Source organism: Triturus cristatus, chromosome 2_2 (assembly GCF_964204655.1).
Source record: "Triturus cristatus chromosome 2_2, aTriCri1.1, whole genome shotgun sequence".
In the NCBI taxonomy this organism is placed as follows: Eukaryota; Metazoa; Chordata; class Amphibia; order Caudata; family Salamandridae; genus Triturus; species Triturus cristatus.
The window spans coordinates 813,189,169-813,203,461 of NC_140582.1; the positions used below are offsets into that span (position 1 = coordinate 813,189,169).

Here is a 14,293-nt window from a genome sequence, read left to right on the forward strand (position 1 = left end):
ACACACACACACCCGCTGTACGGGGTGGGATGGACCACTCAGAGCCACACGATAACACCTGGCGACTCATGGGGAAATTTCTATAAAGCTTCCTGAATCCAGTCTGGCGCCAGGGGAAATTCAGAAGGTGAGGAATGTGCGGTTGGAAGTCTCTTTCAGAATTAATCGAAGTTAAACACAGCAATTCACTTAAAGACACAGTTAACGTGACATTATGATAGGTAGACAGTCTGTGATTCAAGGCACGAGAATTCTTGTCTAACATGCTTCATGTCTTTACAATGCTTTAATTTGGTTTACATTTCTATTTTATGTGTTATGAAACCACGAAAAAATTTGAATATAAAAAAGTGGAATTAGGTTAGTGAAAAAAACTTAAAACTGAAATAGTCGAGTTATAGTTAGCTAAGCAACCCAAACTCGCCTGAATGCACACTGGTTAGGACCTCATACATCACATATCACAAATCGCAACACTGCCATGACTGTGTTCCTCTCAGTCTCTGCACACCATCCCGACACTTTATTTTCAGGACACAGGATTTGGTGCCTGACATTTTTTAATGGTCACTGCAATAAAAACAAATTTGGAGTTGGTACCTGGCAAACCAGATCAGTCAGGCCCACGGCTGAATCTGTGAACGCCAATCGAACAAGATGGTAAAATGGTCCCTCTGTCAATGCAATTATTATATATTTTTTCTAATTCCAGAACTACTGACCGTATGCAAACTAATGGTACACATTTACATAGGTGATTGGCCGATTAACGCTTTAAACTGTGATCAACACGTTTTTTTGGGAGCCATGTCAAACTTCCGAACAGTTATACACCAAATAACAAACACACCAAAGTCTCCGTAATGCTCTCGATTCACCAAGTATTATGCAGTATTATTCAGCACTTAATGCTGTACAAGAAAGGAAAAACTATTATGGGAAATTACACTGAAAAAGCAACGTGGACTCCTGCAAAATCATGACCTCGGAGAATGATTTCATATATATTGATGTTAATCAAATACTGCTAGAACATGTTCTTAGTAACTATACTACTTATTCATGTCTGCTCAAACAATTACACTGTCATCCAACCTGAAAATCTGAAATGTAAAAAGTTAATATAAAAAGATATAAAATAATAATTGGAGTAAACCCGATCTCCTACATACAGCCTAGTGTAGACCCTTCATCAATCACCATCTCAATTTATACTACATTGGTACCCAAAAAAACATACTTGCACCACTTTAAGATCCTGGGTAAAAATGAGAGATTTATGAAAGGGAGGATGTGCCAGATAATATAAATATTTGAATGTCAAGGTCTCACCCTCTCTGCTCCCCATCTAATTCTCAAAGATAAAAAGACACCATATCCTTCATCTTTGACAAGCATCCCAGAATGAGTATGGATAGACTATCAAATCTGTTACACCTGCAGGTCTACGATCTTGAGATAATCTAAGAAACATCTCAGATTCAACTCCTAGTGCCATGATAACATGGAAACAGACCGGACAAGTAAATATGGAACGTGACACTTTACTTTAATATTTATGTTGTTAAAGGCATGTAAGAATACATCCAAAACATTTAGAGAATGAAATCCAGAAACAACTTATTTAATCACATGCTAAAATGGTACTCAATTAACAATGTATGTTTAAACAAAAAACCTGCAACCCGAGCTTCAAAGGGCTCATAATAGAAGATCAAATAGGATGCATCAACCTTTACAACAGTGCACCTGTTCCCATTTACACATTTTCAATGTTTAGACAAAAATAAATGTGTCCACGTTTATAAATTTATAGTGTGTCAATCATTTGAAGATTAGTTCAAATAACATTTTCTAATGGATGATTGGTCTCATGAATTGGTCGACAATGCCATGTGATGGTCACTGGCAAATCAAAAATTTGCTTTGTGAAAAGTATAAATGACCAAACAGGCTCTCAATCACGTAATATTCTAAGAAAAAAAAAACCGAATCTATAGCGAAAAATGTGTAAAGTACACAACAATGGGTTGCAGATTATCTTTAACTTGTATCAATAAGGGCTAAGATTGATAAAAGAATGGATGAATGGCACCACAAGAAAGAAATAGCAATTCCTTTGCCCTGCAAACCACAGGCCTAGATTATGTATTTTTAGTAATTGAATCCTGCCTCATTACTTTCACACTCATCCTGCTAACTCTTCGGCCACCAACCTGCCACATACCTCAGATTTAAACAATGTCTCAAAAACACAAACCTTCATTTTTGATTGTGCTAATTTGCAGCTCCGAAGCATGACCTTGAAGTGACAGACGAGGCTGCTGTAGGCGACTGATGACAGGTTGGGGAGAAGCTCTGCTGTACTCCAGTCCCCGAGAAGGGGATCTAGAGCGGGGAGAATTCCTGGGTGACTGTCTTGGCGATGGTCGAGGCGAATTCCGCGGCGAAGGTGTGAACCTGTTAACAGATGGGTGTAATGCATGATGTAGGCTGTCTTCATCATCTTCCAAACTTTGAGCATCAAGTTCCTGATCACTAAATGTGCCTCGTCTCAAAGAATTACAAGATGACCCAGAACTACGTCGAGACGTTGTAGCTGCATATTCTTGCCGCAAACCTGCAATATATGCAAATTCATCTCAATTGGTTATTGTGGAAATGTGTGCAGATCATTAAAAAGAAGCAAGATAATCAGTTCGTATGTAGCCTGCTAAAAACCGGAATCTGACTACAATTTTTCAAGAACTTTCATCCACTTCTTTTATATATTGCAACACTGGAACGGAGGAGGAGACACTTCCTTCCATTTTCCTTTTTACAAAGATTACAGTGACAATGATCTCTCAAGTATACTTGTTTAAAAACATTGCCAAATGACTCGACATGTAGGTCATAGCATTGGCCTACTTGGTTTGATAGTTCTATCGAAGTTAATCTTTTTGTCAATTTCAGGGCAAGACTCTACAGGATGTAGCTAGCCATTAACCATAAAACACAACAATACACAATATCTACATCACCGCTGACAAAATATCAATCTGGTTAAATATTGAAGCCTCCTGCCTCCCTCACCTCTCAAGATGTGAAACCACAAGAGAAGACCGGATCAATACGTTTGCTACCTGTCCATGATTAAGGGGGTACGTTTCTCACTGGATTGATGATATTGTACTTTTGATCCAGCGTTTATTTCTTTGGAGTCAACAAATACAATGATTAGCTTTCTTGCTTTTTTTTTGCTACAAGGCTCATCATTCTGACTTCATTTATGCAGAAGTAGTCGACAACAAAACATCTTCCTACATTATTACAGAAATAGTTGGCCTTTAATACTAACATTATCTCTTGATGGACTGCTCGGGCAGATGAATAATAGTGGATGGGAATAGCTTTACTTCTATGCACTATCTTTACCTCATCTCTTCACGATTGTAAAGTCAGACACCAATGTTTGTAGCTATTGATATTTAATGGTGTACAACATAATAAAATAAAGGGGAAAAAAAAAGCAGTCTTCAAAGTTTACTTCCTTCTATTTGTAGGCTTCATCATAGATTGCTTCAGATTTACTGTTTTACTCCCCCCCCCCCCCCCCCACTAAAAAAGTTGCTATAATAGCTGCACTTATCTAAAAGTCATTTTTTACAACTAAAAACGTAAAACTACATTCAAGTAAGAAAGTATGAATTTATTTGGTTAAAATAACCATAAAAGTGCACAAAACAGGTTATCACGAAAAATAAATAAAAAATCATAAAATATTAAGCCCAAACAATGCTTAATGAAAGAGGGGTTTTCACATCGAGGACTGGCAAAACTATCAAAGACATACATAAAATCTGAAGAGGAGTTCACAAAAACATTAGTTCAATGTGCATAATAGAAAATTCAATAAAAGAAAACTATAATAAAACAAGTAAAAACTATTTTTTTAAACTCGCTACCCCAACATAAAACAAGAGAGACAATCTTGACTGAAAACCTTAGCTGCCATCATTGTGCATACATATATTTTAAAAGTCTATTTGAAAGGCCATACGACTGTCTTTAGGGCCTACAGGATCAATGGAAACCATCCCTTGTTCTAAGGCAATTGCTTATAGTAAATACGATAAAATAAGATAAATGAGTCTTAAAAGTGATTCAAGACTATCGATCGACCTATACCAAAGTGTAAAATAGCACAGTTTCAGATTACCGATTAATGGAGAGAAATCTCTGTACATATATAGACAGGACTCACCCATGAAATATGCAAGTAACCCACCACCACCAACAGGGATAAAGGAAAGGGCGGCCTAGAAAAATTAGCCAAGTGTTTTGGCTATTATGGTCCAACACCAGTGCAAAAATGTGGCTACCCCACAGACAATTGTTTTTTTGTTTCGTACACAACATTCTAAGTGCCACAAAGCTTTGTCTGAATCCAAGCTGCGTGCAAATGGGTAAAATCCATTTCTTGCTTGGACGCTCATATCCTGGCCAAAAAGAATAAGAGATGTAAAATGAGTTCATCTGCTTACCAGCAAACTAGGCATGCATTGCTCAAATAGGAACTAGCTTTCAATTTTGAATAAAAATATGAATGATCTTTGATGGGAATATATTTACCTCTATTTGCTATCTTACTATGTTCCTCCTACTTACGTTTGTAAAGTCAGACGCCGATGTTTTTGCTACTGATATTTAATGGCATACAGCACAATAAAAGAAAGGAAAAGAAGCAGTCTTCCTAACATTACTTCCACAGATTTGTAGCTTTCATCATAGATTTAGACAGATTTACTGTTTCACTTACCCCCTAAACAAGTTGCTACACTTATCTGCAAGTCATTTTTCACCAATAAAAACGAAAAACTGCCCTGCCTCCAAGTGGGTCCATTACTCTCAAACCTTGTTCCTTCTCCTTCACTCATGGCTTGAGGAACTACTTCTGTCACAAGAAGGGCTTCACCTAAATGATGATTTTAACTTTAAAATCTTATGCGGAAGCCCTGCAACAGTTGCCTATGCCACCGACTGGTGCGTTCAAACCATCTCTGACCAGTTCTGACATGCTTTTTATGACGGACTGTTAAAGTTAAAACAAGCATTTGCAATGCAATAGGTCTCGCATTTACGGGAGTTTGAGCTATTGGCATTGTAAATGACAATGCCTTTTATTTATGTTTTGGTTTTTAAAACAAAATAAAAGGCATTGTCATTTACAATGCCAATAGCTTCCTCGCGTAAATGCGAGACCTGTTGCATTTTCAATGCTTGTTAGATGAGCTTCAAAGACTTTTGAATGGAAGCATTAAAAGAAAACCTCTCATAACTGTACCAACAAATAGGTCCTTTTTCTCACCAGGCACATGGCATGTATGATTAGAAGCTGTGTAGAAATAGCGCTTTGCGGTACTGTGGTAAACATTAATGTACTGGAATCTTTATTTGAATCCCTTTCGGAGCAGTCAGTAAAAGTGGCAAATATATAATTGAAAAATTGAGCAGTTAACATGTACCTTTTGGTTTCACTTTTCCAAAATTATTCTACATAAAATCCTACTGAACAATGTGCTGGGGGTTACTCACTTGGTGCACATGGGGTCTAAGTTTATACTTTTTGACAAGATTGTTTTAAATTACCAGTCCGGCCCTGGACGTGTTCCAGAGTCGAGTCAATGACAAAGAAGTGGTCCAAATGCTACGTTCAGAAGGGGGAGGGTGTGGCTTAACGGCCAGTGCAGCTGACTTGGGCGCTGAGAGATCCAGGTTTAAGTCTCGTCGTGTGCTCAACAACCTGTGATTCTGGGCAAATCACTTCCCCCTGCCTACGGACAGCGCCTGCAGACCCTCACGGGTTATTAGCGGCGCTATACAAATCCAAGTATTATATTATAGTATAATTATTAAGAAGAGAAAGAGGCAGCCAAAAGACGAGGATCAAATGTCCAAGCAAAATGGAAAAAGTGGCCTAGAAGGAGACTAGATAAGAAGGGGGGGGGGGTTAGCGGGGGGAAGGAGAGGCCCGAACACTACTCTTAAAAGCTGATGAAACACAACTAGTAGAAATGGACAAAGTATTGAGGAACTATATGCAGCCGTTCCAGGCGTTCTGAATTTCCGGTACCGACGGGAATCTCTGTACGCAATTACGAGTTTGCAGACCAAGAATTACTTGGCATAATTCTGCATGGAAAGCTGCATGTTTAAAGCTACAGATCAAATTTTTAATGAAACTGCACTACAGCAACAGCACCGGCCCCGATATAATAATAATGGCCGCCGAGCAGCACGGTAGCAGCAGAAAGCCTTTTAGGCTCTTACGCAACATGTAGCTAAATTAATTATTTGCAGGGAAAGGATCCCATACCCCGGCAGCCTCCGAGGGATCAGTGAGAGCCGGACTGCGGAGGCGCTCATTAGCGACCCTCAAATGTCAGACACCGGGAGGAAAGAAGAGGCCTGACAGGGAAGGAGACACAGATCTGGAAGGGAGGGGGCGCGAGAAAGACAGGGACAGCGAGGTACAATGATGGAAGAGGTGGCGATGGAGTGGGCACAAAGAGGGGAGAGGGCGCGAGGTAGACGGGGACTGCAGGTTAGACAGGGACAGCGAGGTACTATGATGGAAGAGGTGGCGACGCGAGAAAGGGAGCGGGCACAAAGAGGGGAGAGGGCGCGAGGTAGACGGGGACCACAGGTTAGAGATAGGAAATGATGGAAGTCTCGTGAGAGAGAGCAGGATAGAATGGGGAGAGCAGGAGAGACAAAGAGCAGTAAATTCAGACATAAGCGAAGAGAGAGCAGTAAATACAGACATAAGCGAAGAGAGTGAGAGCAGTAAATACAGACATAAGCGAAAGGGAATGGGGTCGTAAGAGAGACAGGCCTAGGAAAAGGAGGGGAGCCAGGTAGAGAACAAATGCGTATTAAGAAGAAAACAAGACAAGCCCGGCTTCTAAAGTGGTCCGGACGCGAGCGAGCGCCCGCCGCGCGAAAGTGAAAGCAAATTTGTCACGGCGAGACGCGGTGGAGCGTGGCGCGCGCGCGCTTGGCGGGGGCGGGGGAGCGCATTTCAGGCGGGGGAGCGGACCCTTTGGGGGAAGTGCTTCAGCCCACTGGCGCCCTCTGCATCATACTTCAAACGGATTGCATGGCGGCACGATGCACATGATTGTGCACGTGCACGCCATGCAATCCGCTTTTGGGAGCACTTTGAAATACCCCTCTTACTAGAGTCTCGCATAGCGATTGCGTAAACGCAATAGCTAGACGAGACCTAAAAATGTTATTTGAGGTATTTTGAAAAGCGCAAAATACACATATGAAAGGCCTGGGAACCCAAAGCAGTCCTGGCAGTTTTCTCGGACCAGTCCCTGGGGAAGCACTGCCTGGCCCCAAGAGGCTGGAAACGCTTGCTGTTTTTGTTGCTAGGGGCCGATATTGCAGCACTGCTGCAAAACCAGTCTTCAGTAACAAAACTGCCACCCACCGCTCCAAAACCGGCCCCGCCCTTCCAGGAAATCCCCCGATGCCTGGTACGGCCATGTTTTTAGTGTGATTTAGGCTGGATGTTTTATTCCAACTTGTTAAGTAGTAAAGCTCCTGCCACTCTGAGGATACGACTGTCCAGTTTCTTGTGTTTACATTAAGGGAGTTGAAAAAATAATTGGTCCATATCTTACCGAGCTACGACGCACATATTTTGAATGTCTTCACATGTACCATGATTAGTGATGGGAGGATAGTGAAGCAGAGGGAGGTACTTCAGTGTGAAATGTTTGCCATAATAAGGCACAATAAGGTTTTAGCTGCAGGGTTAAGAATATGTTGTATTTTCTTTTACGCAGGGGGTGACGGATGCCCTCAAATGAAAAAAACTTTTGTTGGGGAAGCCTCTTGATTTTCCATAGCCTGGTCTTTGTCCAAGACTGAATTGAAATTTCATACTGTGCAAACTAAGGTGGTGCTCGGACAAATGCTTCACAATGGAATCGTTGGCCGAGCATTAAGGAGGGTGTGCAAAGGCATTACCATGAACATATTTTACCAGCAGCGACTTCTCGGCTAAGGTGGAGGAGCGTCGCCCCACTGCTTTAAGAGCAGTGCAGAGGAAAAATAAAATGATAATGGAATGTTATAATTTTATTTTTCTGTTCCTAAGTGCGTGGAGGGGCGGGGCTGGCCAGAGCAGGGGGAGGAGTGGTGAGCACACTCAAAGTGACCATGAATGTTTGACTGGCTGTCTTGGGCTGGCCAAACAGTCCTGCACACTTTGCATGTTGCCCACCAGGCTGCATTACACAGCCTGGTGAGAAACATGCACAGGCTCCCTGTCCCCGGCGCAGACTAATCACAATGCTGCATTGCAGCGCTGTCATTGGCTTAGGGAGCCTAGATCTTCCAGTGACGGCGGAGAGGTGGCAGCTGGCGACACGACCAGAAGGTAAGTTTTTTTAGCCCTTATTTTCTACCTTCCTACCACCGCTCCCTACCAGCCGCCACTGCTTTACTCTCAATGTATTCTGCAATTCCTTTTAGTCCAAATTCCCTGACTCATAAAAGAAATGGGGAAAGTGTAATTGCTGATGGTTCCCTTGCTGGTATTGTTCACAAAGGCTTTCTATCATATGGAAATATATCATTGAAAAAGCATTATCAATACATATTGGTATGACTATACATCAGTGTAGTATGTCCCAGTATAGTAACGCAGTAAAGGGAGTACAGACCAAGGGAGGGGTACACCATTGCTGGACAAGTCAAACAGACTAACAGCTACTCCCAAAATCATTTACAGGTGGGACTGAAGCTTAAGGGAAACAAGGGAACAAAGGGGGGGGAAGAAGAGTAGAGAAGGGTTAATCAATCAGGGGTTTGTTAAGCGTGGCTACTCACCCGTAAGGGTCTCAAGGCGCTGGGGAGGAGGGGAGGTGTAGGTTCCAGTCCATCAAGGAGAAGTCTGTCGAAGAGACAGGTTTTGAGGTTTCTCGTGAAGGTGGGGAATGAGGTTGTATGTCGAGGTGGAGAGGGAGGGTGTTCCATGCTCTGGCCGCGAGGAAGGAGAAGGAGCAGCCTCCTGATCTGGTCTTTCTGGCACGGGGGAACCACGGTGTAGGAGAGCTGGGCTGATCGTAGGGTTCTTTGGGGTGCGTGGAAGTTGAGGCGGCTGTTGGGGTATGCTGGTCTGGTGTTGTGGAGGGCTTTCTGTGCGTGGGTGAGGCTCTTGAAAGTGATTCTATCCTCGATGGGGAGCCAGTGGAGTGTGTGCAGGTGTTGAGAGATGTGGCAGTGTCGTGGTAGGTTGAGGACCAGTCTTGCAGTGGCGTTCTGTATGTATTGTAGTTTGCGGGTGACGTTTTTGTTTATTCCGGCGCAGAGTGCATTGCCATAGTCTAGTCTGCTGATGACAAGGGTGTGGGTGACGGTTTCCCTGTGCTCGAGAGGGATCCATTTGAAGGTCTTGCGTAGGAGGCGGAGGACGTGGAAGCAGGAGGATGTGACGGAGTTGATCTGGTGGTCTGTTTTGAGCTCAGAGTCTAGGATGATTCCAAGGTTGCGTGCGTGGTCCATGGGGGTGGGTGGGCTACCGAGGGCTGGGGGGGCACCAGGTGTCGTTCCAAGCGTCGGGGTGTGGGCCCATGAGGAGTACTTCTGTTTTGTCGGTGTTGAGTTGTAGGCAGCTGCTTTTCATCCATTTGGCAACAGCTTCCATGCCTTCTTGGAAGTTGTGCAAAAACAACAATTGATGGACAGAATGCAGAACAATGTCATACATTCACCCCAGTACAGAGATCTGGGCCTAAATCCATTCTCTTTTTTGGTCACCATGCCATTCCAGTTTGGACCCAGCCAAATGCAAATCAGTCTTGACCATGGGCCCAATGGGAACAGTCCAGCCCGAACTGCCAGGCCAGGTCCTCCCTGGACTGGAAACAAGCATCTTAAGACCGGTCTTGGAAGTTGTGTCTGGCTACGTTGGCTTCGTTGGATAGGAAGAGGATGAGTTGGGTGTTGTCTGCGTATAAGATAATGTTGAGCCCGTAGGTTCTGACGATGGGGGCTAGTAGGGCCATGTAAACGTTGAAGAACGTTGGGCTGAGGGAGGACCCCTGGGGAAGTCCGCAGGTGGTTGGTGTAGGGTCCGAGGGAAAAGGGGGGAAGTCTTACTCGTTGCGTACTGCTGGAGAGGAAAGAGTAGATCCAGTCGAGGGCCTTGTTCCGGATCTCTGCGTCGTGTAGTCTGTGTATTAGGGTGCGGTGGGATACCGTGTCGAAGGCCACTGAGAGGTCAAGGAGGAGGAGGGCTACTGTTTCTCCTTTGTTCAGTAGGGAGCGGATGTCGTCTGTTGCGGCGAGGAGGGCGGTTTCTGTGCTGTGGTTTTTTCTGAAGACGGACTGGGACGGGTCGAGGATGTTGTGCTCTTCGATGAATTTGGCGAGTTGGCTGTTGATGGTTTTCTCGATTACTTTCGCTGGGAACGGGAGCAGGGAGATGGGTATGTAGTTTGAGGTCGGTGGAGTCTGCAAGGGCTTCTTCAGGAGGGGGTTGACCTCGGTGTGTTTCCAGTCGTCAGGGAAGGAGGCATTCGCCAGGGAGTGGTTGATGGTGTGGCGAAGCATGAGTGCGATGGTGTCGGCGGCTCTGTTGAAGATATGGTGGGGGCAAGGGGTCCGTGGGGGCCCCGGAGTGGATTGACCTAGTGTTCAGTGCGTCTTTGGTGGTGAGGGCTGTTCAGTTGTCAATCGTTGGCTTCAGGGTGTCAGGGTGGCTGGTGGGGGTTCTGTGTGTTGGTTGTCTTCGCCGAAGTTGTCGTAGATGTTCTCGATTTTGCAGTGGAAGAAGGTGCTGAGTTTGTTGCATAGGTCTTGTGAGGGAGGAATATCCGTCGACTCGCTGGTGGGTTGGGCGAACTCCTTGATGATGTTGAAGAGTTCTTTGCTGTTGTGTGAGTGTGTGGAGATTCTGTCTTCAATTGCAGTTTTCCTTGTGTTTTGATGAGCTGGTGGTGATGGCTTTAAAGTTGATGTGGGTTTCTGTGGATTTTGAGTTCCTCCAGGTCTTTTCGAGGAGGCATCAGGTGCATCTGGACTCTCGGAGTTCGGGGGTAAACTATCTGGCCTTCTTGGCGTGTGCATTCTTCTTGAGGGGAGCTATGGTGTTGACGCTGTCGGTGATCCATCTATGCAGAGTTCGGGAGGCGGTGTTTGGGTCATCATCTTCCACGGTGGTCGGGTGGAGTTGCTGAGTGAGGAGGTGAGCTGGTCGTTGGCGATTGTGGTCCAATGCCATCATACAGGCATGGGTGGAAAGAATGGCAAGGGAATCCTAGGTGTGTGTGGGGGCACACACAGATACATGTACAGATTAAGATACTCAAAAGGAATAGATATTGTCAGAAGGGTTGGAGGGGGACCAATGATGTCATGGCAACAATTATCAGTCTGAGAAGGCTCAGTGGTTGTGCATTGGTATACAAGTGTTAGCAACATCCAAACACAGGCCAAGTAGGTGCAAAAATAACTTTGTTGCATCATCTCAGCCACATTCCTATATATATATATGGAGGGAAGAAGAAAGAGGTAGAGAGCGAGTGGGGAGAGTGGGAGGGAGAGAGAGAGGGAGGGAAAGAAACACATACACACACACCAGACTTGGTCCTCACAGAGTGGGTTAACCTTGTCAGAACCTGATAAAGACCATCTTTGTGAGAACCAGTCGCAGTAGTGTGTTAAGGTACTTTCAAGTGAATGCATCCAAAAACTAAAAGCAAGCTTAAATTGGTCTACTTTATAAACCTTTCCCTACTTTCTAAGCATGTGTAAAGAAGTCTCACCTAAGAAGTGGTGGCTTGCCCGAAGAAGTTGCAGTAGCTTGAAAAAGGGTACGTAGGACTGCCTGACCTACACTGGCTTGTTGGCGTGCTACAACATCCACACAGTAGTGTTTGGTAAATGTGTACGGTGTAGACCATGTAGCAGCCTTACAAATATCAGCTATGGGAATATATCAGAGAAAAGCCATATTGGCTTCTTTATTTTTACAAGTGGAGTGTGCTCTGGGAGTAATAGATAAAGGTCTTTTGACCCAAATGTAGCAAGTCTGAATACATTTGACTATCCATCTGGCTATGCCTGATTTGGATATTGGGTTACCTTTATGAGGCGGTGAAAAGGCTACAAAGAGTTGCTTTGTTTTCCTGAAAGTTTTAGTTCTCGCTATGTATAAAAGTGCTCTTTTTGCATCTAGGGTACGAAGAGCTCCTTCTGCAACAGAATCGGGGTGAGGGAAAAAACTGGGAGCTCAATGGATTGATTGAGGTGAAATTGTGAGATTACCTCAGGTAGGAATTTAGGACTGGTTCGAAGTCTCTATGTATTTGGAAGAATTACTGTTCTAAGATTAAAGCCTGGAGCTCACTAACATGTCTAAGTGAGGTAATGGCAACTAAGAATGCCACTTTCCATTAGCAAATTTAAGGGGGCGTGAGTGAAGAAGTTCAAAAGGGGAACCCATGAGTCTAATGAGAACAATGTTAAGGATCCAAGAGGGTGCTGGAGGAACCCTAGGTGAAATAACCCATTTAAGTTCTTCCATGAATGCTTTTATGACTGGGATTTTGAATAGTGAGAGATGCTGTCTATTTTGCAGATAGCCAGCCATTGCAGTGACATGTAAACATATAGAAGTGCAGGCTAAATTTGCCTTTTGCAAATAAAGTAGGTGGCAGATGCCTTGTACCATGGCTTTTATGGGAACAATTTGTTTGGAATGGCAGTAGCCAACTAAATATTTCCATTTTGCAGCATAACAGGCTCTAGTTGTGGGCCTGTGTGCTGGTTTGAGAATGCCCATACATTCTGGTGGTAAGTTAAAGTAGCCAAACTCCATAACCTCAGGAGCCAAATTACTAGGTTGAGCGTTTTAGGGTCTGGGTAACGGATCTGTCCTTGATTCTGAGTGAGAAGGACTGGCCTGTTAGGGAGCTTCTCGTGTGGAACTACTGAGAGATCCAGTAGTGTTGTGAACCAGGGCTGATGTTGCCAAGTGGGAGCTACAAGGTTCATTGTGAGATGTTTGCCCGAGTTTCCCAACCAGAAATGGAATGAGAGGGAGAGTAGGAAAAGCGTAGACTAATAACCGTGACCAACTCATCCATAGTGCGTTGCCCTTGGATAATAGGTGTGGGTACCTGGAGGCAAAGTTTGGGCATTTTGCGTTTTCTGCTGTGGAGAAAAGGTTGATCTGAGGAAACCCCCCACCTTTGAAAGTAGGGAAGGAGGACTTGTGGGTGGAGTTCCCACTCATGGGTCTATTGCTGCATCCTGCAGAACAGGTTTGCAAAATCTTAGTCGGTCACCGGCAGATATGCCACCAACAGAAGAATGTTATGGTGAAGGGCCCAGTTTCATATGTTCTGATATAGGTGTCATAGCTGTGAAAACCATGTCCCCCCCGTTTTTGTAGATAATACATGGCTGTCATATGGTCCGTCCGGACCAGGACAACCTTGTGCGACAGGTGAGGAAGAAAAGCTTTCAGTGCTATAAATACTATCTGAAGCTCCAGGTACGTGAAGTATAGAGATTGATGTTTGGTAACCCCGATACATTGTACTGTCAAGTCTTGTAGATGGGCACCCAACCCATGTTTGATGAGTCTGTGGTGAGAGTGATGTGTTTGTGACACAGATTGTTGGTATTCCACTATTGCAGAAAACGTTGAGTTTGGCAGTCTATCAACACTAGATCTTCGAGGTGACCCTGTGATTGACACCACTAGCGAGCTATATATTGCTGTAGAGGGTGCATGTGGAACCTTGCATGGATAGCTATGGCAATGCAAGAAGGCATCATTCCTAGCATGACAGTCCTTACTGTGAGTGTTATGTCTGGTTGGAACTGGGGTAGTTACCTGAAAATTCTGAATTTGAGCAGGATTGGGGGTAGGCTAATCCTAAAACTGTGTGTTTAGGATTGCTCCTAAGTAAGGTTAAACTTTTAGATGTTAAAAGTGAGACTTGGGATAGTAAACCCTAGTTTGTGAAGTAGATCCACTGTCGACAGAGTGTGCTGTTGGCACTGTGTATGAGAGCTCCTTGATGAGCCAATCATCCAGATATGGAAATATATGGATATTTTGTGTTCACAGATGTGCTGCGACCACTGTTGAGCATTTAGTGAAACCCGAGGTGCAGTAGTCACATCGAACTGAATTAGTTGTGCTTGCCTGCTATAACAAATCTGAGGTATTTGTGATGAGCAAGGTGTATTGGTAAGTGAAAGTAGGTGTCCTTTAGGTCCA

General features: G+C 44.1%; 1 protein-coding gene across 1 annotated transcript in view; it reads right to left on the reverse strand.

Annotated features, from left to right (window-relative positions):
- Window positions 1-14,293, reverse strand: part of SLAIN2 (SLAIN family member 2) — a 318,048-nt gene that overhangs the window by 93,568 nt on the left and 210,187 nt on the right. Inside the window, exon 5 of the mRNA XM_085642139.1 lies at window positions 2,261-2,620. Coding sequence (XP_085498265.1) covers window positions 2,261-2,620 — 360 coding nt within the window. The remainder of the gene's footprint in view (window positions 1-2,260; window positions 2,621-14,293) is intronic.